The sequence below is a fragment of the Danio aesculapii genome, chromosome 10, assembly GCF_903798145.1.
Source record: "Danio aesculapii chromosome 10, fDanAes4.1, whole genome shotgun sequence".
Classification (NCBI taxonomy): domain Eukaryota; kingdom Metazoa; phylum Chordata; class Actinopteri; order Cypriniformes; family Danionidae; genus Danio; species Danio aesculapii.
Genome location: NC_079444.1, coordinates 44,202,406 through 44,225,980, shown reverse-complemented (window position 1 = coordinate 44,225,980; position 23,575 = coordinate 44,202,406). Strand labels below are relative to the sequence as shown.

The window sequence follows — 23,575 nt, the reverse complement described above, 5'->3', positions numbered from 1 at the left end:
TTTGATTAATATTAATATATTGAATTATTTACAGTACAGTTTGCAAATTAATATTTTCTGTCTTTTAGTAGATATATTATATGTGAGACTTGCTTTGTTTACCAAATAAGTGGATCTATTTGGATTTGCATTGAAAACATTAAATAAAAAGTTACGAAGGTATTATTTTTTAATTTAATATATTACATTTTTAGCTACGATACTACCAAAAATCATTCCACAAAAATCTGCATTTTTTTTTTTTTTACAAAATTCTGTGCAGAAATAGCAAAGTCCGCAGATTCTGTCTGGCCCTACTCATCGCCCAGCCCTGATTTTAATCTGTTTTTCCACAAAATTGGTAATTCACATTCTTGACCAATGTTATTCTTAAAATGACGTTCCATTTGAATGAAATTGAAACAAATATAGTGAACGTGTCTATGTGCAAATAAACATTGTGCAAATAAACAGTTAAATGTACAAACCAAAAATGATGTATGACGAGCATACTACACACATTCACCATCTCATCCTCCATTACAATAGACGCAATGTCTTAGACGTTTCCAAGGTCTCACCAATCAAAACAGCCATACAAAACATTAACAAAAGGCATTTGTATGCCTTATTGAGTATGCAACACCAAATGTGAAGCCAATATTAGAATTTCGACCTGTGTACAGTGAATATCACTGCAAATCTACAGGTGATAAGAGCCATTGATTCACTTGGGTGAATTTTCCCAGCAGGCCTCACTCAGTAACTGCTGAATAACCTCAAAAACATTAAACACAGCACTAATTGTGTCACATTGGCTTTCTAAGTTAACGAACAACCAATAATTAGGATTTAGCAAATGCTTACAATAAAGTGCTGTAGAAGTGCTGCTACGGTAGTACTAGGCAGTAGTTTAAAGGGATTGTTCGCTCAAAAATGAACTCCCTGTTAATGCGCCCTCATTATGAGATTCTTCTGTTGAACACAAAATTAGCTACTTTGAAGAAAGCTGAAAACCTGACACCATTATCCAAATACTGTGGAAGTCAATGGTTACAGGTTCCCAACACTCTTCAAAATATCTTCCTTAGTGTTCAACAAAAGAACAAAATAAGTAAAGGGTGTGTAAATAATGTCAGAATTTCCATTTTTTGGGTGAACTAGTACTAACTAGAACTAATACTGTACATGACATGTAACATTCACTATGACAATAACCCAATATGGTGTTTATCTCCAAACATACTGGCACTTCCATGAAGCAAACAGTGTGAGAATGAGAAGCCATTGCTTAAGATGGTAACAGAATTTCAAGCGAAAAGATAAAATCGCTCACTTCACATCAGATAAGGCAAACATTCAGATGAATTAGTAGCCGATTGTGTTGACATGTCAACACAACATGTCGGAAATCATCAACGGAGTCGTTTTTGCTCACCTGGGTTCGGGGAGGATGATTTTCTTGCTCGCGCGGGCCGCTGGAGTCGATTTGCTCTTCTCCATCGCCATCAGGTAACTGACGTCGGCGAGAACCGCTTCGAGGTCCGCCATCTTCGCCCTCTGGGTCGAACCGAGTCGCTAACGGTACCGGAGGCGGCCGTGCGGGAGCGCGAGGGCCGGTGATGGTGCGCGCGCGGGCGGACTCAGCACGAGACAAGCGCGGGAGCCGATCTGATGATGAAGAAGATGATGATGATGCTCGAGAGAGGCGCGAACATCTATTCCAGCCTCAGGGTTTTTAATAGTCGTGTTTTTCCCCTTCGGAAGTCTCTCAGAAATCAATCATATTGAGAGAAAAAAAAAATCCACCGAATAAATGTACGGCGTGGTTGTGTATGAAGCAGATCCAGTGGAGTTGCAGAAATGGCTTCTGTTTTCACTGAGGAAGAAGAACATACGTGCGTGGCATCACCTCCAAAATAATAACACTTCTTCTAGATGGTGATTATATCGATTAAGCGATGGAAGCCTGCAGAAGCCCCCCATCCAGCACCCACCCCCTCTGGGTGAGTTCACCGAGAACGACCCACCTGCCACCGGTAGAAACACCGTAAAAATGACGTTAAATCGAGCTTTATTGATGGCAGGTGAATAACGAACTGACCGCAAAATCAAGATAGTCAAAACGACCGTTAAAAACGACAATTGACGTTACGTCAACGAGCGGGATATCCTTGGGGTTTAAAAATAAAGCAAAAAACGGACGGTTAACGTTAGTATGCGCTAATGTTCAATCACATTCAGCACTTATAATAAGGGTTTCATACATACACACAGACACATATATAGCATCCTCCTCTTCTTCTTAAAGATGGTGGAAATCTGCGTGGAGAAACATAAATAACGGCTGTCGATGCGACGCGGTTTGGATCCAAAAAGCCGAAAATTCAAGATCTGAACGTCAAATCCTGCAGATCTCACACACAAATCCCCATTTCAGATGCTCGAGATCCGCCTGTCACTCCTGTTTGCTGATCTCCTTGATCTCACAAGCCAATTAAAACGGGTGAAATTAAACTGCGCTGCTTTATTTTCTGTTTAAGTGACAAGTCTGTTGCAGTGCACCGTGCAAAGCACAACAGTTCCTCTTGGTATAACAAAAATGGATTTGCTTGCTCGACACTTTATTTATATAATACGAGGTGTGCTGTGAGATTCTGCTCTACTGTAACCTTACAGATGAGAGGGGGGGCGCTAGTAAAGGAAATAAGCAAATGTGAACGACAGCAATGCGAGTTTCCTTTTCCTAAAAACAAAATAATAATAATAATAATCGAGTGGTGTCACAAAACGTGGTCCGATAAAACCCTCGAGACAAGTATACACTGAAAAATCGCTCTACTGTGGTGTTTTAGGACACAAAAACACACATTAAAGCTGGAATCTGTGCGCTAGATCTTGCGGAACTTCATATGCATGGCTGTGCGTCTCAAACTCAGCTTATATGGAGGAGTTTCGACAGAAAAAAACAACAACACGACGTGGCTTTTAACCCAAACACGCTTCGCTCTAAGCTTCAAAACGCGCTTTCCTACCAAAGAGGTTTAGGTTTAGATTTTTCGACGCTTTCACCGAAAGAAACCACTCTTTTCTTTTCCATCCGTGTTTGGGTCGCAGATCCAAGTCTTCATCTCTTCCGACATCACTCAACAAAAACACTATATCCGTCCGCATAAAAGCCTCCAGTCCGGCTCCACGCAGAGCCTCCGGGGAAGAGTGCTTCTTGAGGTTTCCCTGTGGTTAATCCAGATGGGAATATGCGAGTATTTTCTTGTTTTAGTGCTTGTGTGTGAGCTGAGCCCCACAGCGCGTCGTGAAGTGAAATTCAGGCTCTTCTGAGAGCTGCACTTCCTCCCAGAGTCCCAGCGGCCAGTGCGGCGCAAAACCCGGTGCTGGAGCTCTAAAAAAAACACGGAGCGGGAAGAGTCATGAGGCGGAGCTGGATTCTTGTGAGACCGGACGCGGAATGACCAGAAAAAAAGGGTCTTGCTAGGAGAGAAGCGATAAAGAGGACATCTTAACTGCTGAAGAAACACTTTTAGTATTATTTAAGATATTTAAGCTATCTGCATTTACATTACCTGTATTATATTTTAAATAATTAACAAAAATATTATATATGTTCTCCCCGTGTTGGTGTGGGTGTCCTCCGGGTGCTCCGGTTTCCCCCACAGTCCAAACACATGCTATAGGGGAATTGATCAACTAAATTGGCCGTAGTGTATGAGTGTGTGTGAATGAGTGTGTATTCAAGGGCATCCACTGCGTAAAACATATGCTGGAATAGTTGGCGGGTCATTCGTCTGTGGCGACCATTGATGAATGTATAAGGCACTAAGCCGAAGGAAAATTAATGAATGAATGAATGAACGAAAAAGGAAAATAATCATAAGTGTGTCTGGGTGTTTCCCAGTACTGGGTTGCAGCTAGAAGGGCATCCGCTGTGTAAAATATATAAATATATGCTGGAAAAGTTGCCGATTCATTCCACTGTGGAGGATATATATATATATAAAAGCTCCAGATTAAAGTTAATAAGATTTATATTATATATTAAATGCAAAATGTAATGGCTATTTAATTATGTTTTATTGCTGTCTACCCCAACCCTAAACCTAATTTTCCTACTATGGAACTCAATGGTTACAGGTTTCCAACATTTTTCAAATTATCCTTTTTTGTACTTAACAGATGAAAGTCATAAAGTTTTGAAAGAGGTAAAGGGTGAGTAAATAATGTTTGTGCAAATTATATAACATTATATAATAAATAACATAACATTATTTTTGATAAAACAGGCTGTATAGAATTTCTCCTTAATGGTAATGTTAATGTTCTGAAATCAACAGGGTCCTAAAATATTATCTTTAATTCCCCCTGAATTATTAACCCCTCTCTTTATTTTTTCCCCAATTTCTGTTTAAGGAGAGCAGATTTTCTCAACACATTTCAAATCATAATAGTTTTAATAACTCATCTCCAATAACTGATTTATTTTCTCTTTGTCATGATGACAGTAAATAATATTAGACTAGATATTCTTCAAGACACTTCTATACAGCTTAAAGTGACATTTAAAGGCTTAACTAGGTTAATTAGGTTAACTAGGCAGGTTAGGGTAATTAGGCAAGTTATTGTATAACGACAATTTGTTCTATAGACTATCTAAAATATATATAGCTTAAAGGGGCTAATAATATTGACCTTAAAATGGTTTATAAAAAAAATAATGCTTTTATTCTAGCCAAAATAAAACAAATAAGACTTTCTCCAGAAGAAAAAATATTATCAGACATACTGTGAACATTTCCTTGCTCTGCTAAACATCATTATATTGGGAAATATTTTAAAAAGAAAAAAAAGTTTAAAGGGGGGGCTAATATATATATATATATATATATATATATATATATATATATATATATATATATATATATATATATATATATATATATACAGAAGCTCCAGATGAAAGTTAATGAGAATTAATTATTATTATTCTTTAAATAAACAATGTAATGTCTCCCTTCACCCTAAACCTAATTTTCCTACTATGGAGCTCCTATTATAAATTATTATAAATACTATTATTATAAATAAAAGCTTAATATATTCAATAAAAAATAAATGCCTTTTGAACTTTATTTAATGTGTACAACGCAAATCCAGTTTATGGTAAACAAATCCAGTTTGGTAAACAAAGCAAGTCTCTCATGTAATAATATCTCTACTAAAACACAGAAAATATTACTTTACAAACTGTATTATAAATAAACCATAAGAACATTTTCATATTTGTTAATAATATTACTGAAATTAATTTAAAGACTGAATGAATATATAATTCGCACGCATTTACACAAGTTTATACATAGACTCAATAAATGATAATTAAAATATGAGCTAAAAATCTGGGGAAATCTCTGTGGGCCTACTCATAAGGTTTGAAAGAGGTAAAGGGTGAGTAAATAATGTTTGTGCAAAATATAAGCTATGGTACCACATACATAACATTATTTTTGATAAAATAGGCTGTATAGAATTTCTCCTTAATGGTAATGTTAATGTTCTGAAATCAACAGGGTCCTACAATATTATCTTTAAGCGTATAATTTTAAGCTTATTTATTTTGAGGACCCTGTTGATTTAAAAATTTAGTATATTGTGAATTTACTCATTATTTTTGGAAAATTCTTTATTTGTAAGTGTAAATGGGCAGTAAAAACACAATTTTACTTAATTTAAAATAGAAATGGGTCACTACCATTTATCAAAAGAGACAAAAAAAAATAAATAAAGCAAAAACAAAATTATTTTAAAGCCTCAACATTTTTTTAAAATATAGAGGATTTACCAACATACCAGTTGCAAAAAAACAGACCAGTTGCAATGTGCGGTAGGATGCCAAAATCAAAAGTCCAAAAATAGAAAAGTTAACTTTTACCGTACACCACACTGCTTTTAATGCCAACTGCAGATGTATTTGGCTAACAATTAAACTGAGGATACTGAATGCTCAGAATGAAATGTAAACATGTGCATTCACATACCCTGCCGTCCAGGAGCAGTTGGCTGTCAGAATGCAGTTGTTTTGCTTGTTGATGATTACCCAGGCCTTGTACAGTTCTGTCTTGTCTTTGGCTAGGCAGAACCTCAGTTTTTATCACTACAAAGTGTTGAATCTGGTCATCATGGATCATTATTTCTTGCTCATGACCACATAGAACAACATTGTAGGCATCCAAAGACTTGTAGGCCTTTAACTTCTCTCTTGTGAAATAATTTGGAGTTTTAATGAGATTGGGGCTGGATGCTTGGCCATTTCATCTTATCTAATATCCATTGGGAGGGTGCTCTCGCAAATGGACCTGTCAGACGAACGCTGCTCACTTTAACGTTAATTTTGCCGAATAACTGTGCTTATCACTGGGCGACGAGCTGTTATAATACGCTGAAAGCATTATGTAAATAATATATATAATATATAATCAATATAACTTATCTCTAATACAACAACAAACTCTGTATCGCATCGGATGTCATTCCCTCGCTGTAAATGCTAGCGCTCCCGTTTTTTTCTGCAACCTCGCTGCGCGCGCATCCTGAATGTTTACAAACCGGTAATTCCGCTATATAGCTCTGGCAAGAGATTTATTTTATTTTATTTATCAGTTGACCAAATATATTGTGTTTTATTAACATCAACCCCAACCTAAACTTGCCACACAGTAACATAAAAATATATTATTATATTAATTCTAATATATTATATATATTAATTGTTTTACAGTGTCAATCTGTATCACTTCTAGACTTTAATGAATAATCTTGTATGTGTATTCACTTTTAGTATATTTAAATCTTATTCTTGTATTTGAAATGTGGGTCTATCGTACATGTTATTTTTTTCTATCTTATATTTTGCTCTTTCTCTTCATATAAAGAAACTACGCGCCTAAGTTACTATGGCGAAGGCTTGACTCGTGCATATTAAATAGATCCTGCTGACGTTGCTTAGTAACCTTCCTGAAGCGCCCAGTCACGTTACCTCATTAATATTCATCATTTAAACCTTCCCCATAGAAGGACTCTTCAATTCGCCGTCTGAATAGCGCCCACTCATCTGCTAGCGAATCAGCGAGCCCTACTGTCGTACGTCATCATGCGTAATTAATATTCATGACCCACGGCCAGAGCGTAGTAGGAAGGTCCTCTTTGCTGCCTGCGCCATGTTATCTAAATAGAAATGGTTGTGTAAGCGCATCCCACCTCTTTTATCAACACTGCATCTGGACAAAACAAATGCGGATTTTTTTGGTTTGTTTGAGTTTCTCGTTTCAGTTCCTGATCTTGTGATTTAGTCTGACAAACAGAGACATTTAAACTCAGTTAGTTTTAGGAACAGGTTGAGCCATGCTGTATTGTTCAGTGAGTTCAGATATTATCGAGTTTCTCTTTAAACCTGATTCATTTATTCTCTATATCATTTCTGATCATGTGGCTTGTAGGATTGTTGCCCCCTCTGGCGGTAAAGGACAGAAAATGCATCTCTAAATAAATAAATAGAGATTTCATACAGAAAGCATGTTGGATTCAAGTGACTTATCTCTTCTAAAAAATAAATAAATATAGAATTATGGGTGAATTTTGTGCTGTATCTGAGATATATATGGCGACACGTTGGCGCAATGGGTAGCATGATCGCCTCACAGCAAGAAGGTTGCTGATTTGAGTCCCTGGGCCCCTGGGTCCCTGGGTCGCTGGGCCAGTTGGCATTTCTGTGTGGAGTTTGCATGTTCTCCCCGTGTTGGCGTGGGTTTCCTCCGGGTGCTCCGGTTTCCCCCACAGTCCAAACACATGCGCTATAGGGGAATTGATGAACTAAATTGGCCGTAGTGTATGAGTGTGTATGGGTATTTCCCAGTATTTTTTTAAATAAATCTAAAGAATAATTGATTTTACTACATTCACTGGCCACTTTATTAGGTACACCAGTCCAACTGCTGGTTAACGCACATTTCTAATCAGCCAATCACATGGCAGCAGCTCAATGCATTTAGTCATGTAGACATGGTCAAGACGATCTGCTGCAGTTCAAAGCGAGCATCAGAATGGGGAAGAAAGGGGATTTAAGTGACTTTGAACGTGGCATGGTTGTTGGTGCCAGACGGGCTGCTCTGAGTATTTCAGAAACTGCTGATCTACTGGGATTTTCACCCACAACCATCTCTAGGGTTTACAAAGAATGGTCCGACAGAGGAAATATCCAGTGAGCGGCAGTTCTGTGGAAGCAAATGCCTTGTTGATGTCAGAGGTCAGAGGAGAATGGCCAGACTGGTTCCAGCTGATAGAAAGGCAACAGTAACTCAAATAAGCACTCGTTACAACCGAGGTCTGCAGAAGAGCATCTCTGAACAACCAACACGTCCAACCTTGAGGCGGATGGGCTACAGCAGCAGAAGACCACACCGGGTGCCGCTCCTGTCAGCTAAGAACAGGAAACTGAGGCTACAATTCACACAGGCTCACCAAAACTGGACCATAGAAGATTGGAGAAACGTTGCCTGGTCTGATGAGTCTCCATTTCTGCTGCCACATTCAGATGCTCGGGTCAGAATTTGGCCTCAACAACATGAAAGCATGGATCCATCCTGCCTTGTATCAGTGGTTCAGGCTGCTGCTGGTGGTGTAATGGTGTGGGGGAGATGTTCTTGGCACACTTTATGTTCATTAGTACCAATTGAGCATGGTGTCAAAATTATTAGCTAATTATATTATAAGCAAAATTTGTTTCGATAGTCTACGCAACAATCCATCGTTATACAATAACTTGCCAAATTATCCTAACCTGCCTAGTTAACCTAATTAACCTAGTTAAGCCTTTAAATGTCACTTTAAGCTGAATACTAGTGTCTTGAAGAATATCTAGTCTCATATTATTTACTGTCATCATGACAAAGAGAAAATAAATCAGTTATTAGAGATGAGTTATTAAAACTATTATGATTAGAAATGTGTTGAAAACTATCTTCTCTCCATAAACAGAAATTGGGGAAAAAATAAACAGGGGGGCTAATAATTCTGACTTCAATAGTATATATATATATATATTTTATTATTTAAAAATATATATTTTTATTGTTTTTAGCAGAGAAATAATAATTTTTAAATCACATTTTATTTTTTTACATATCTTTAAGCTGTCAGTAAAAATATTATTATTCTATTATAATAAGTCAATATTATAAATATATTTTATTTATATTATATTAAAGTAAAAAAATAATGAAATAGATAATGAAGTCCACACTCTATTTGTCATATATCTTTGCACCTATAATTACTCTACATAATTCTGAACGTGTAATAAAATGCACATCACATCCATATTTTGAGTCTGAAAGTGTCCAAAACTCCTCTGTGTTTCTCTTCAGCTTCAGCAGATGCGTGTTTGAGTGTTTGGACACAGATGTATAACAGGAGGTCAGTGAGGTTTTAGAAAGACAGTTTATTTAGCATTGGGCAGAAAGGGGCATGAGAGATTTGGCAGGGGGCAGGGATGCGTTACTGCTGGATACGGCGGATGGACTGGATCTGAGGAGTCTGGGAATGGGAACCGAACTCACGGAATTGTTTGTACTCGCCACAGTGGCGGTCGCACTCCATGATGTACTGGTATCCACGGTAACCAGGGAACTGGTAGCACACAAACCTGCCGGGGGGGGAAATAGACAAGCAGAGATCAGAGACGAGGAGTGAAGCCGAAATCACAGAGGGAGAGTGACCAAACTGTTTCACCCTTTATCAGTTTGTGGCTATTTTGTACAAATTCAGTCGTATATTATACAGTCATATTCTAAATTATTAAATTTTCAAGATGACACAGTGGCTCAGTGGTTAGCTTGTTGCCTCACAGCAAGAAGGTTGCTGATTCGAGTCTTGGCTGGACCAGTTGGCATTTCTGTGTGGAGTTTGCATGTTCTCCCTGTGTTGGTGTGGGTTTCCTCAGTGCTCCGGTTTCCCCCACAGTCCAAACACATGTGCTATAGGGGAACTGATTAACTAAATTGGCCGTAAGGTATGTGTGTGTGAATGAGTGTGTATGCGTGTTTCCCAGTATCGGGTTGTGGCTAGAAGGGCATCCACTAAGCAAAACATATGCTGGATAAGTTGGCGGTTCATTCTGCTGTGGCGACCCCTGATGAATAAAGCGACTAAGCTGAAGGAAAATGAATAATTAATAGTAATTAATTGATTAATTAATTAATTAATAATATGAAAATTATATAATTAATTTCTGTTTTACAGAAAAAGCTAATAAAAATCTATATTTTTTTTGTTTTTATGTCTTTGAGTGTTTTCAGTAAAAAACTGTAGTAAAAAATCTGTACATTTCAGTAAAAACAAATCTGTCTATATTCGAGTTTTTGCACATTTTGCTGAGTTTTTTCAGTAAAATAATAGGAAAAGTAGAGTCATTATTAGTTTTGTTTTTCATAGAATAAATATTTAAAAAGCACATAATTTTTTTATGTATTTTAGAGTTTTCAGTAATACAATCACTTTACCTTTTAGCAGAAAAGTAAATAAATAAAAAAAGATCCACATACTAATCCCAACTGGAGTTGGAGATGAGCAAATCCTACTAAAATATGTGAATAACATATGAAAATTCACATGAATTAGCCACTAAGTTTAGAAAAAAAGGAAAAAAATATTAGCAGAAAAATGTAATAAAAACTCCACATTATATTTGATTGTCTTGGAGAGTTTTTAGTAAAAAATCTGTAAATTATAGTCAAAATATCAGTCCACATGCTAGTTTTTAGTAAAAAGAATTGGAAAAATAAAAGGCATTATTATTATTTTTGTTTTTTAGAGAACAAATAATAAAAAATGGACATTATTTAAATGTATTTTAGAGTTTTCTATGAAAATATATATACTTTTTTACAGAGAAAAAGTAATAAAAAAAGCTTCACATTTTAATCCCAACAGGAGATGGAGATGAGCAAATCATACTACAATAGAAGAATGACAGTGTGAAAAATGACACCAATTAGACACTGAATTAAAAAGTAATATACAAAAAACAGTAGAAGGATTGTAGTAAAAAATCTGTAAATTTCAGTTTAAAAATCTGCGCATGTTCTAGTTTTTATAGAGTATTTTAATTTAAAAAAATAAAAAAATAAAAGTCATTATTATTATTTTTGCTTCTGCAGAGAAAATAATATTGTTTTTAGGTTCAGATTCTAATCCCAACCGGAGATCGAGATGAACAAATTGTGCTAAAATCATGCAAATTCACAAATTAGCCACTAATTCTGAATTGGCGTGGATAGTGTTGATAGAGCAGAAACAGATACTCACGCTCCGGACTGAACACGCAGAGAACCGACTTCGTTGTTGCACCATCCCATAGCCTGAAGAGAGGGATAATCGTCGCTCAGCTCGCCTTTACGGCCCAGGAAATTCTCCCTCTCGTAGATGGTCATTCTGCACTCCCTGTGGTTCTGCAGAGAGATTATTAAAGGTCCCATGAAGTTTTATTCATAACTGTAAATTTGGTTCAATAGCAGTAAGATCAAGGGGGCAAACTTTATTACTATTAATCTATTATAAATAATCTATACACACATTTTAGTTATTCTCGATTTTCGCTGCAATAAATGAGCATTGTACAGTAGCTACTCTTCAACCACTCAGCGAATGCCAATACCAGACATCTTTTAGGTGCAGATTCACTTTATAACCACAAATCCACTACTATATCACTGACAAATGACTACAAAATCAGTTAATAATATCCTAGCAATCACCTGGAAACTCCCTTGCAGCCTCATGGAACACTGTGCTATAGCTGTGCCATGCACTGTGCCATGCTTCATAGCAACATGTTGAACATTTTGAAACAATGTAACAAACATATAGCAACGCCCCAGCAACCACCCACCACCTAAACTCTACATAGAAACATGCAACACTGTACTATCTCCATAGCAACATGTGGAACAATCTGAAACAATGTAGCAAATACATCACTATGTCATGGCAACCACCCACCACCTGGAAACTACCTAGCAACCTTCTAGAACACTGTACTATCTCCATAGCAACATGTAGAACATTCTGAAACAATGTAACTAATACATAGCTATGCCATGACAACCACCCACCACCTGGAAACTACCTAGCAACTTTCTGGAGAACCTTTTCTATCTCAATAGCAAAATGTGGAACATTCTGAAACAATGTAGCAAATACATAGCTCTGCCCCGGCAACCACCCACCACCTGGAAACCACCTTGCAACCTTCTGAAACACTGTACTATCTCCATAGCAACATGTAGAACATTTTGAAACAATGTAACTAATACATAGCAATGCCCCAGCAACCACCCACCACCTGGAAACCACCTAGCAACCTTCTAGAACACTGTACTATCTCCATAGTAACACGTAGAACATTCTGAAACAATGTAACTAATACATAGAAACACCCCGACAACCACCCACCACCTGGAATTTACTTTGCAACCTCCTTGAACACCTTTTCTATCTCAATAGCAATATGTGGAACAGTTTGAAACAATGTAACTAATAAGTAGCTATGCCCCAGCAACCACCCACCACCTGGAATCTACCTAGAAACCTCCTGGAACACTGTACTATCTCCATAGCAACACGTAGGACATTTTAAAAACACTGTAGAATGTCATTTTTCAGTCATGAAGAATGTAATGCAATGGCTAAAATGCAAACAGAAAATAATAAAAATAAGAGGGTAATATTTATTATTCTAATTTATTTATTAAGAAATAATTTCTTTCTTAATAATATAATAAAAAATGAATTATTTATTATATTATTTAATCATAATATAAATTATGAGTAAATTATTTGAAAAAAGTCATTTATTACTAATTATATAATAAATTAAGCTATATTTAAATTACATTTTTAATTACTTTGTCTGAAAAGTAATCTAACTTTAATTACTTGATTCATGACTGTACTTAAAATCTATTTAAATCTTTAAAAATCTTGTTGTATAACTAAAAATACAGTTATTTTGCTTCTCTGAATTGATTTATACAAAACTGTTACATTTCTTTACAGTATTTAAGGCAAGTACATTATAAGTAACAGCAATTAAATGACCTTAAAATAAAAAGTAATCCCTTTTTAGCAGAAAAGTAATTTAATCACACCAACTAGTTACTTTATTTCTATTAAATTGATCTAATTATATAAATGCTTAATGTCAAATCATCAAATGTGGGTGTATGCTGCAAATGAAACCTACTTACGGGGACAAATGAAGTTAACTAACTTCCTTTGTTACTAATTACACCCAACACTGTGTGCAATAACCCCCAACCACTCCATTCTCATAACATGTTTACTTCGCCAAAAATGCACATTTAAAATCAGCCAAATCTATATAGAAGTGCATTTAAATATTTACCCTGATCTGACCAAAGCTATGCCCGAAATTCATTTATAGCAGTTACTGTGTGAGCTTATGTGATTGCTTGAGCTGGACTTACGGCGCAAGAGATTGGTCTAAAGGAGGTCATTCTCTCGATGTGGTAAGCATTGCTTCCACCAAAGGAGTCGCACTGAGGATATTCTCCACGCTCCAGCACAAACTGATGACCCTGGTAAGAAGCGTGCTCATAACCGACCCACCTGTGGAGAAACAAACACTGGTTACACACCTGGGCAAAAACACACAACAATAAACTATTCAGAAACAACCTTTACTGAGCACATTTCTGATTTCTTTTGTCTAAGAAAGTTTTTAATACAGCATTACATTTTATTCATTTACTTATTTTTATTTATTTATTTCAATATTTATCAAAAAGAAAATGTAAACTATGAATGGAGAGAATAAAATTAAGTAAAATAAATGATAATAAATAAAATATAATCTCAAATAACAAAAAAACAACATAAAAATTACAATTAATGAGAGAAACTTATCCTAAAATAATAAACCAAAAACTGAAACTGTGAAAGCAAATCTAAAATAATAACAAAATACTATAATAGTGTAAAAAACAGCCTAAAATTGTTTTTTCAATAGTCTGTTTTATTTACTCCTTCAAACATATTTTACACAATACTATTAACTAACTGAAATAATAAAACAAAATCTAAACATTATATGAAAAACTAAAATGCTAACTAAGAGAAATAAAACATTTTTCCTTAGCGACAAAATAAAAAGTAACAATAATAAAAGTAACCCCATGATTTACAGTGAAAGACTGATTTAATATCTTATTAAATTAATAATTATTATAATCTTAATAAACTGTTCTGCGAAATTAATTCTAGGCTAAACCACATTAACGTTTCATTTTAGCCTAACCTCATCCTCCATCATCAAAACATGTTCCTAAGTGACCTGCCTGATCAAATTAAGGTCATATAAATGAATGCCACACAGAATAAGGACACGGTTGTTACACAAAGCCCTGCTGACCAAGAATCACCGCTGCTATTGCTCATATTTAGGATTAGTGACTGAATAAACAAAGCATTAAATGTTCATGTTTAACTTCTGGCCCCTAACTAGCCCTGTCTGGGATGTGATCATGGAGCGAATTACAGGAGGATTAACCCCGCTAATTAAAGCTTGATCCCACTAGAAGAACGTCAAAACTAAATTTATACAGGTCAGTTATTTAATAATACAAATTAGTTTTTTTTATCTTTATCTTAAATAATAATATTAACATTTACAATTATAGATCCTATAAATATACATTCGACCACCCCTATTACGGATCATACCATTGTGAACGCATAATCGCGCCAATCATTTTGTGCGGGAAAATTATTCAACAGTCTAACCGGCTTATCCACAGCACCGATTGACGTCGTACGTATTCACAAGACAATTTTCTCATAAAATAAATGTTTGTAAATATATATTTCCTAAAAGTAAAGTCAAATTACACTATAGTTTGTATAGTTTGATCTAAATCTGAAAGAGCTAATCAGAGGATACAGTCAAAATATCCCTCACAACACTGAAAACTTAAATACGTTTTATTATTAGATGTAATTTAAATAAATACATGAATTTGATTTGCTAAAGAGAGTATTACACTAACTAACATTCCCGACATGTTGACCAATGTATAATTAGCATCCTGGATATGATGACATTATAGAGGTGCAGGTTTAATGTATTAAAAAGACAATTTATCTACCAGCATATCAAAGAGAATTAAGATTTCATTTAAACTTGGCTACTAAAAGCATTGAAATATCCAACAAACTGCTGGAAACTCTATAGCAACCTCTTAAAACATTTTCTTATAGCAGGGGTGTCCAAACATTTTGGTATGAAGGGCCAAAAACCAAATATTGAGAGCTGTCGGCTTAAAGTTAAGCTGCCATTGGTAATTTCCTAATTTGTTTTATAATGTCTAAAAATAAATCGAAAACTTTACTATAAATTACTATATAATTTTTTAATTATAACATTGCAATAAAAACAAACAATTTATAACACAGTGGAGTTTAATGCTGAATCTTTGCCTTCATTTGCTCACTGATGTCTCTGCATTGTTCTCTATTTGTTTGGTAACAGTAAGTACAGTATTTAGAACATTTCATTGAAACATTTCAGTTCGTTTTTTGCAGCTCAGCAATAAAACAAACAAACAAACAAAGTTACATTACATTAAAAATCATAAAAGACAGTCTTTAAACAATCCTCATAATTCTCCCTCTTCTTAGATTGGATGGTGGGCCAAATCAAAAGTTACCATTAGCCCACGGGCCCTAGTTTGGGCATCTCTGCTTTATAGCAACATGTTGAATTATTTGCAACCATGTACCACTTACAACACAAACATCTGGTGCAAAAACGCAGCCAAAAATTAGAGTTAATTTCATATTTGTGATGAGAATTTAAAAAGTTACAAAATAATTTAAAAGAAAATATTTATATTAATTGAATGCAGAATCAATAATGTCAAATGGTGAGCCTGCACCACTAATGTTAAGTGTCAATATTTAGAAATTGAGATCTGTACACGAACTAAAAGCTGAATTGTTTCCATTGATGTATGGTTTGTATACAAATATTAAAATATTATTTGACATTAATTGTTATCTATAATTAGGCTCACACGGAATCTGCGCGCGCAGAAATCCGCAGATTTTTAGCCTATCACTAAGTATTTATTTACCTGGGTAAATGTGCGAAAGTTTATATTTATTCAGTTTTTAAATTAATTTCAGTAATAATATTGATTAATATGAAAGTGTTCATTTGATTTACTTACTGATAAAATAGTTGCATGCAAAACTGTTGCAAACTATTTATTTGTGTTGAATTTAAACAAGCAAATTAAATTTAAGCGCTTTGGGTTTTAGAAAAGTGTGTTATAAATAAAATATATTATTATTATTATTATTATTATTAAATTTAATAATGTTCAACTTAATTTGTTTGTTTAAATTCAGCCCAAATAAATTGTTTACAACCACATAACGTAAAAAATTGAGTAAATCCAAGGAATCATCTTTGAATAATTGTTTTCAGTTTGTAAAGTAATATTTTCTGTCTTTTAGTAGATATATTATATGAGAGATTGCTTTGTTTACTAAATAAGTGGATCTAGACGGGTTGCATCGTAAACATTAAATAAAAGCTATTTTATTTTTACTTTAATTTCATATATTACGTTTTTAGTTACGATACTCCCAAAATAATTCAGCATAAATCCGCAGATTTTTTTTACAAAATTCTCAGCAGAAATAGCAAAAAACGTTTGCAGATTCTGTCTGGCCCTACTTATAAAATTAGAAAATCTACAATCTGAGTGTTCCTAAAAATAAAATAAATACTGACAAAATTACCTTTAAAGTTGAATTAATCAAGTTCTTAGCAATGCATATTACTAATAAAACATATATTGAAATTTAATTTATGGAAAGAAATGTACAAAATGTCTTCAGGAAAGATAATCTTTAGTAAAAATTTTAATATTTATTTAACAAAACAAAACTTAATTGTGACCTATAGAATATATTTTGAGCTATTCCTACAAATATACACCTGTGCTCCAGGGTCACATTTAGGATTTACTTTGAAACAGTTTTCACTGAGAAATAATAACTAAGTAATAACTTAAATGACACTGAATTAACCATGAATATCTTCGGTAGAACAGCCAAACATGTTGTCAAGCGAACACCTCAAGTTTTTGTTTTATTTAAAACTTCTGAAGGTCATTTTTGCAGTTCAACAGTTGAGAGAGTTTCACAATATACATCACGCGCATTTTTATAATTGCAGCCTCTCATTTTGACAATAAAAAAAAGATTTTGCGCTGTGTGTGCATATATTTGACAAAATCAATAGCCCTCCTGTGAAATTTTTATTATTTTTCAAATATATACCAAGTGATGTTTTAGAGAACTTTTAACACATTATTTGATCGTATTAGTTTTATTAGCTAAATTTGTTTGTCTTTGATGACAGCACAAAATATCTTGACTGGATATTTTTCAAGACACTAGTATTCAGCTTAAAGTGACATATAAGAGCTTGACTAGGTTAATTAGGGTAAAGTTAGGGTTAGGTTTGTTTGTTTGTTCTGGAGCCAATTCAAAACAAATATTTCCTAAGGGGGCTAATAATTTTGACCACAGCAGTTTTTACATTTTTACATTGATGTATTTTTTATTCCATGCAAACTAGAACAGAAATAAGAGTTTCTTAAGAGGAAAATATAATAGGAGAAAATATGAAAATTTCATTGCTCTGTTAAACATCTCCTGGAGTTAAAACTATCACAGGATGGTGAATAATTCTATCTTCAGCTCTATGGTTTTGTGTGTATGGTGAAGTAAAGGAGTAAAACTGTAAATGGCTAGTGTAAAGACTCACGCTCCGCTCTCCACCCTCAGTGAACGCACGCTCTCGAAGCCGAACTCCATCACGTTGCAGCACTCGGAGGTGAACTCATGATGACGGCCCTGGAAGCACTCCTCATCATACACGATGATCTGGAAGACAGAGGTTGGGCACCTTTAAAGATTTCAAGCGCACAGTCAAACATGTACATGCTGGAGAACAGACACACAAGTGGAAAAAAATACTATAGTAATGTTTATTACATATACACTGTTTTACAACCATACTATATTAAAGTACTGGAGTTATCTGATGTGGTGATTCTGCAGTTGCTATGGTAACACAACAACTATAGTAATATAAGCAAATAAATCGGTTGTGGTGATTCTATAGTCGCTATGGTAACACAACAACTATAGTAATGTAAACAAATAAATCTTTTGTGATGATTCTGCAGTTGCTATGGTAACACAACAACTGTAGTAATATAAGCAAATAAATCGGTTGTGGTGATTCTATAGTCGCTATGGTAACACAACAACTATAGTCATGTAAACAAATAAATTTTTTGTGGTGATTCTGCAGTTTCTATGGTAACACAACAACTATAGTAACGTAAACAAATAAATCTGTTATGATTCTATAGTTGCTATGGTAACAACAACTGTAGTAATATAAAAATAAATATGTTGTGACGATTCTACAGTTTCCATGGTAACCAACAACTATAGTAATATAAACAAATGACCAAATACTGTCGTTTTTTTCAACTATACGATATATTATACTACAATACACCACAGTTTACTGTAGTAAAAACTAAAGTATACTACAGAATTTATTACAGTTTGTCAGCTCACTATAGTTAATAAATAATTACGTATTAACTGATTGATAATTAATAAATTATATAATATGTACAGTATAATACGCTTTAGTATGGCTCAAAAACAGTAATATTTACTGTAATTATTATAGTATGTATTTCATGTGGGCACACACAGGATGTACACTAAGTAGCCTACAAATTATTAACTATTTGCAATGCGAATCCCTGTGTTTACATATATAACAATTAATTAACCCTTTATTGGGGAAGAAGAACCATATATGGTAGCTTCATTGACATTGATTACAATATACAATTGTTAAAACAGGAGAGTCCAAACTCAGTCCTGGAGGGCCGGTGTCCTGCATATTTTAGCTCCAACCCCAATTATACATACCTAAACCAGCTAATCAAGCTCTTTCTAGGTATACTAGGTTTGTTGGAGCTAAACTGTGTTGGACACCCCTGTTTGGGCACCCCTGTGTTAAAAGCTTAATTTCTTAATTAAGGGAAAAAATTAATAAAAATAATATATATATATCACATGGATCGTTAATATCATGTGAAAGTCTTAATTTTATGCAAGAAAATGTAAAAGATGCAAATTAGATAACTTTAAATCTTAATTTTATGCAAAAATATCAGCTCAAAAAGCTTTTTAAAAAGTCAAAATTAGACACTAAATTTGAACTTGCAAAAACACATGCACGCTGGAGAAAGCTAAACTGCAAATGTCACACCAAATGTTAATTTCAAAGCCAAATAATAATGAATGAAAAAATGAGACAAATATTACAATTAAACTTAATTTAATGCAAAATATGACCTTTTTAGATGTGATTTCATAATAAAACATTTGCAAAAAAAAACTAAATAAATAAATAAATTCATGCACAGAAATCAAATGAATATTAGTTTATGTGAAAGATGCAAAAAAGAAAAACACATTAAATCCTAATTTAATGCAAAAAGAGTCAGTTGAAACTATAATTTTATGCAAAATAACAAAATTGCTCACATTAAACCTTAATTTTCTACTCAAAAAGCAAAACGGCAAATGTTAAGTTTATGCAAAAAAAAAATATCTCACTACATCTTTACTTCATGCAAAAACACATGCATGCTGGAGAAAGCTAAAGCGAAGACCAAATTAAATCTTAATTTAATGCATAAGAAAGTCCATTGAAGCTTAAATTTTATGCAGACATCATAATTCTGAATAAGTGCAAAGAAAGATCATATTAAATCTTAATTTAATGCAAAAAGTCGACTAAAACCTTAATTTTATGCAAACAACATTTAAAAATGCTCACATTAAACCTTAATTTTCTACAAAAAACAAAACTGCAAATTAATTTAATGAAAAAAGGCATCACACCAACTTCATGCAATCAAATAAAACCCTAATTTAATCCAAAACAACAGCAAAATAAACGTTAAAATCATGCAAAATTAATAGATTTAATAATGCAATTACTAATCAAATCCAAGCAAAACCTTGCAGATGACAGCATTTCTGTCTTTCAGATCTTATGCATGATCATTTGCATGTCTTTATGCCTGTCAAACATACCTTCCAATGGCCAGAAAACTTGGTGCAATGGTGAGTCATCTCGTCTGCTTGAAGAAAAACAAAAAAACTCTCATTAAACACAGAACTACTATCAAAATAAAAAAGAAAAACTGACATTAAACAAATAACTACTATCAAAATATTAAAAACTCTCATTAAACACATAACTAATGTCAATAATAAATCAACAAGCCGATCCGTACATCTCTAAACAGCAACATGCACACTACAAACATCCTCAGTTTGAGCATGTGCAAACTTATCAGAGCATTCTCACATTATCACACCAAACTCAAAGGCTTCTCGGTGTCAGTATGAATAAATGAGGGAGGTTTTTTGGGGACAGAAACAGGGCCCGTAGCGGAGCAGAACTCACCTCGCTTCGATGCCCTTAGGACGTCCTGATGTGAGAGTGAAAGCTGGGCATGTGCATGGTCCCTTTTAAAGCCTCCCCTGGCAAAGGGCCCAGTAAAAGCCCCGGGTCAGCAGCGAGGGAGGAGTCTGCCATTGTCCCACGCACAAAGCAGGGGTTAAATGTATACAGACTGGAGAAGTGCAAACGCCACACTATCAGCTTCTACATCCACAGCCGGACACACATGTACAGTCCTGAGCTCAATACATATCTATAGGGAGGAAGATCTACAGTCAATATCTGAAATATTCTCGTCACTTTTTAATTCGTCTTTTTCATAACCCTTGTGTGCTGTTCAGATTGACTCCCCTTACATTATGTTGGGGGCTGTTTTTGCCCTATTGACTTCCATTATAATCACATTTATTGATTGCAAAGCCATGACAGCATATAATCATGCATTCCTGATCATTGCTGGTTTTCCCCGTTAGGAAGAGGTTTAATTTTCTAAAGCATTTCCCCAAAATATGTGTCAAAATAAGATTTGTGACCAAAAATTATTCCATTTGCTGAAACACAGAGAAAGTTGTGGCCAAATTAAGACTCAAAATCACCCAAGAGTGGATGAAAACATCCCCAACAGCACACACAAGGGTTAAATCTATGTTAAAACTGTCGTCTTTTTAAACATATAACATGTTCAAATTGAAAATGACTGTCAATCTTTAACATTTTAATGCATAGATTAATGCTTGGTCTCATTTTAAAGGGTACCTATGATGAAAAATCTACTTCTCAAGCTGTTTGGCCAGACATATGTGCATGTATAGTGTATACACTGTCATATTGGGTTGAAATAAACACACCCAGTCCTTTTTTTTCAAATTTAACAACATAAAAACGGTGGACCAATTGGATCGGTTTTCAGATCGACCGCAACTTTACGAAGGGGGGCGGCCCCCCCGCCCACCAATATTGATTGACAGCTGCGTGCATTAACATGTCCGGTAGTCACGTGTATAATCATATCAACAGGAGAGGACGAGCGCAAAGCAGCCGGGAATAAAAGGTGTGTTCAGTTCACTAGAGTCATCAATCATCATCAAACGTGATCAAGAGTGAGTTTCACAAGTTTAACATGTTTTAAAACAGAGCATGTGTGTAATGAATTACAGCGATTTAGCTTAGCTTTACTTCATCAGCACAGCCGCGTGTCAGAACAATTATAAAGTAAGACGCTTCAATCGCGGTTTGTGGACGTTAAATCAGGTTTATTTTGTACATTAATATAAGAGATATCCATACAGCAGTGGAGATTAACCGTATCATGTCACATATGCGTGCAAAACGAGTGCAAAGCTTAACACGCTGTCTCTCTCTGTGTGTGTGTGTGTGTGTCTGCGCTAAGTGTGTGTGTACATTGTGTGTGACTCATTGTTGCAACTCCACAAAAAATGCATCAAATACTGATTGTTAAAGTTCTTACTGTAGTATTTCTCACACACGTTACGTGAGATCTGCTTCCTGAGGCAGCCGAGGGCGGCGATTGCTGACAGGCACGTGGGAACGGTGGGAACGGTGGGCGGGGAGGACTAGCCTTAAAGGCCCAGTACAAAAAAACAGCAAAAGCTTTTTTCCAGCTATAATATAGACACTTCAAACAGCTATAATAAATAATCTGATGGGTGTTTTGAGCTGAAACTTTACAGACACATTCTGGGGACACAAAAGACTCATATTAAATCTGAAAAAAGGGCTAACCTAGGTGCCCTTTAAAGAAGACCCTTTTCAGATTGTAGCTGAACTTTAAAAAGTTCTATTAAACAAAAGTTATGTGCATTTGAGTTTATGACAATAATAAAACAGTAAATGTACACTATCTGACAAAAGTCTTCTATCTAAAGTCGCTTACCAAAGTTTTAGGAACATTAAATAAGAACTTGGCTTCTAGTTGATCATTTGGTATCAGAAGTGGCTTATATGAAAGGTAAAGGCCTCTAGATGAAGCTTATTTGAGCACAATAAAATCTGATCATGTCTTGATGTTGACTGATTTGATTAGGACAGTAAGGTCTGACTCTGCTTAGACAAAAGTCTCATCACTGAACCTTCAATAATGTCCAGTATAGAATATGTGGTCATGCTGCAGTGGAAACAGAATGAATATTGTGTCTGACTCCATCATGAGCTTGGAGGACTGCATTTATACATCTCTGTTGATCATCAAGATTCTGTGGGTTCATCTTCATTGCCTCCTCCTTCATCTTACCCCAGACATGCTCAATATTGTTCATATCTGGTGACCGGGCTGGCCAATTCTGCAGCACCTTGACCTTCTTTGCTTTCAGGAGCTTTGATGTGGAGGCTGAAGTATGAGAAGGAGCGCTATCCTGCTGGAGAATTTGCCCTCTCCTGTGGTTTGTAATGTAATGGGCAGCACAAATGTCTTGATACCTCAGGCTGTTGATGTTGATCATCCACTCTGCAGATCTCTCGCACGCCCCCATACTGAATTAAACCCCTAACCATGATTTCTCCTTCACCAAACTTGACTGATTTCTTATGAATCCTGAGTCCATGCAGGTTCCAGTAGGTCTTCTGCAGTATTTGTGATGATTGGGATGCAGAACAGATGATTCAGCAGAGAAATCCACCTTCTGTCACTTTACGAATGATCAACTAGAAGTCAAGTTATTATGTGTTGCTTTTACAAATGAGATCCATGACAAGACCTTTGTCAGATAGTGTATTATTTAGTTAAATGTATACAGACTGGAGAAGTGCAAAAGCCACACTATCAGCTTCTACATCCACAGCCGGATACAAATATACAGTCCTGAGCTCATTGCTCAATATAGGGAGAAAGATCTCATGCATTTAACAGTCCATATCTGAACTATTCTTATCACTTTTTAATTCGTCTTTTCTTCGTCTATATTAGAACTGTCC

At 35.0% G+C, this 23,575-nt stretch overlaps 2 protein-coding genes across 2 annotated transcripts in view; both read right to left on the bottom strand.

Moving 5' to 3' along the window:
• grk3 (G protein-coupled receptor kinase 3) overlaps positions 1-3,350 on the bottom strand; it is a 149,137-nt gene extending 145,787 nt beyond the window's left edge. Inside the window, exon 1 of the mRNA XM_056466378.1 lies at positions 1,418-3,350. Coding sequence (XP_056322353.1) covers positions 1,418-1,530 — 113 coding nt within the window. The 5' untranslated portion in view covers positions 1,531-3,350. The remainder of the gene's footprint in view (positions 1-1,417) is intronic.
• A 6,156-nt stretch (positions 3,351-9,506) lies between these two features.
• cryba4 (crystallin, beta A4) lies at positions 9,507-20,879 on the bottom strand. Its single transcript, XM_056467097.1, has 6 exons — positions 20,648-20,879; positions 20,272-20,315; positions 17,903-18,021; positions 13,533-13,674; positions 11,353-11,495; positions 9,507-9,691 (listed from the first exon to the last, which is right to left on the bottom strand). The coding sequence occupies exons 2-6, from the start codon at positions 20,308-20,310 to the stop codon at positions 9,544-9,546; spliced, it is 591 nt and encodes a 196-aa protein (XP_056323072.1). The 5' UTR covers positions 20,311-20,315; positions 20,648-20,879; the 3' UTR covers positions 9,507-9,543.
• Positions 20,880-23,575: the final 2,696 nt, after the last annotated feature.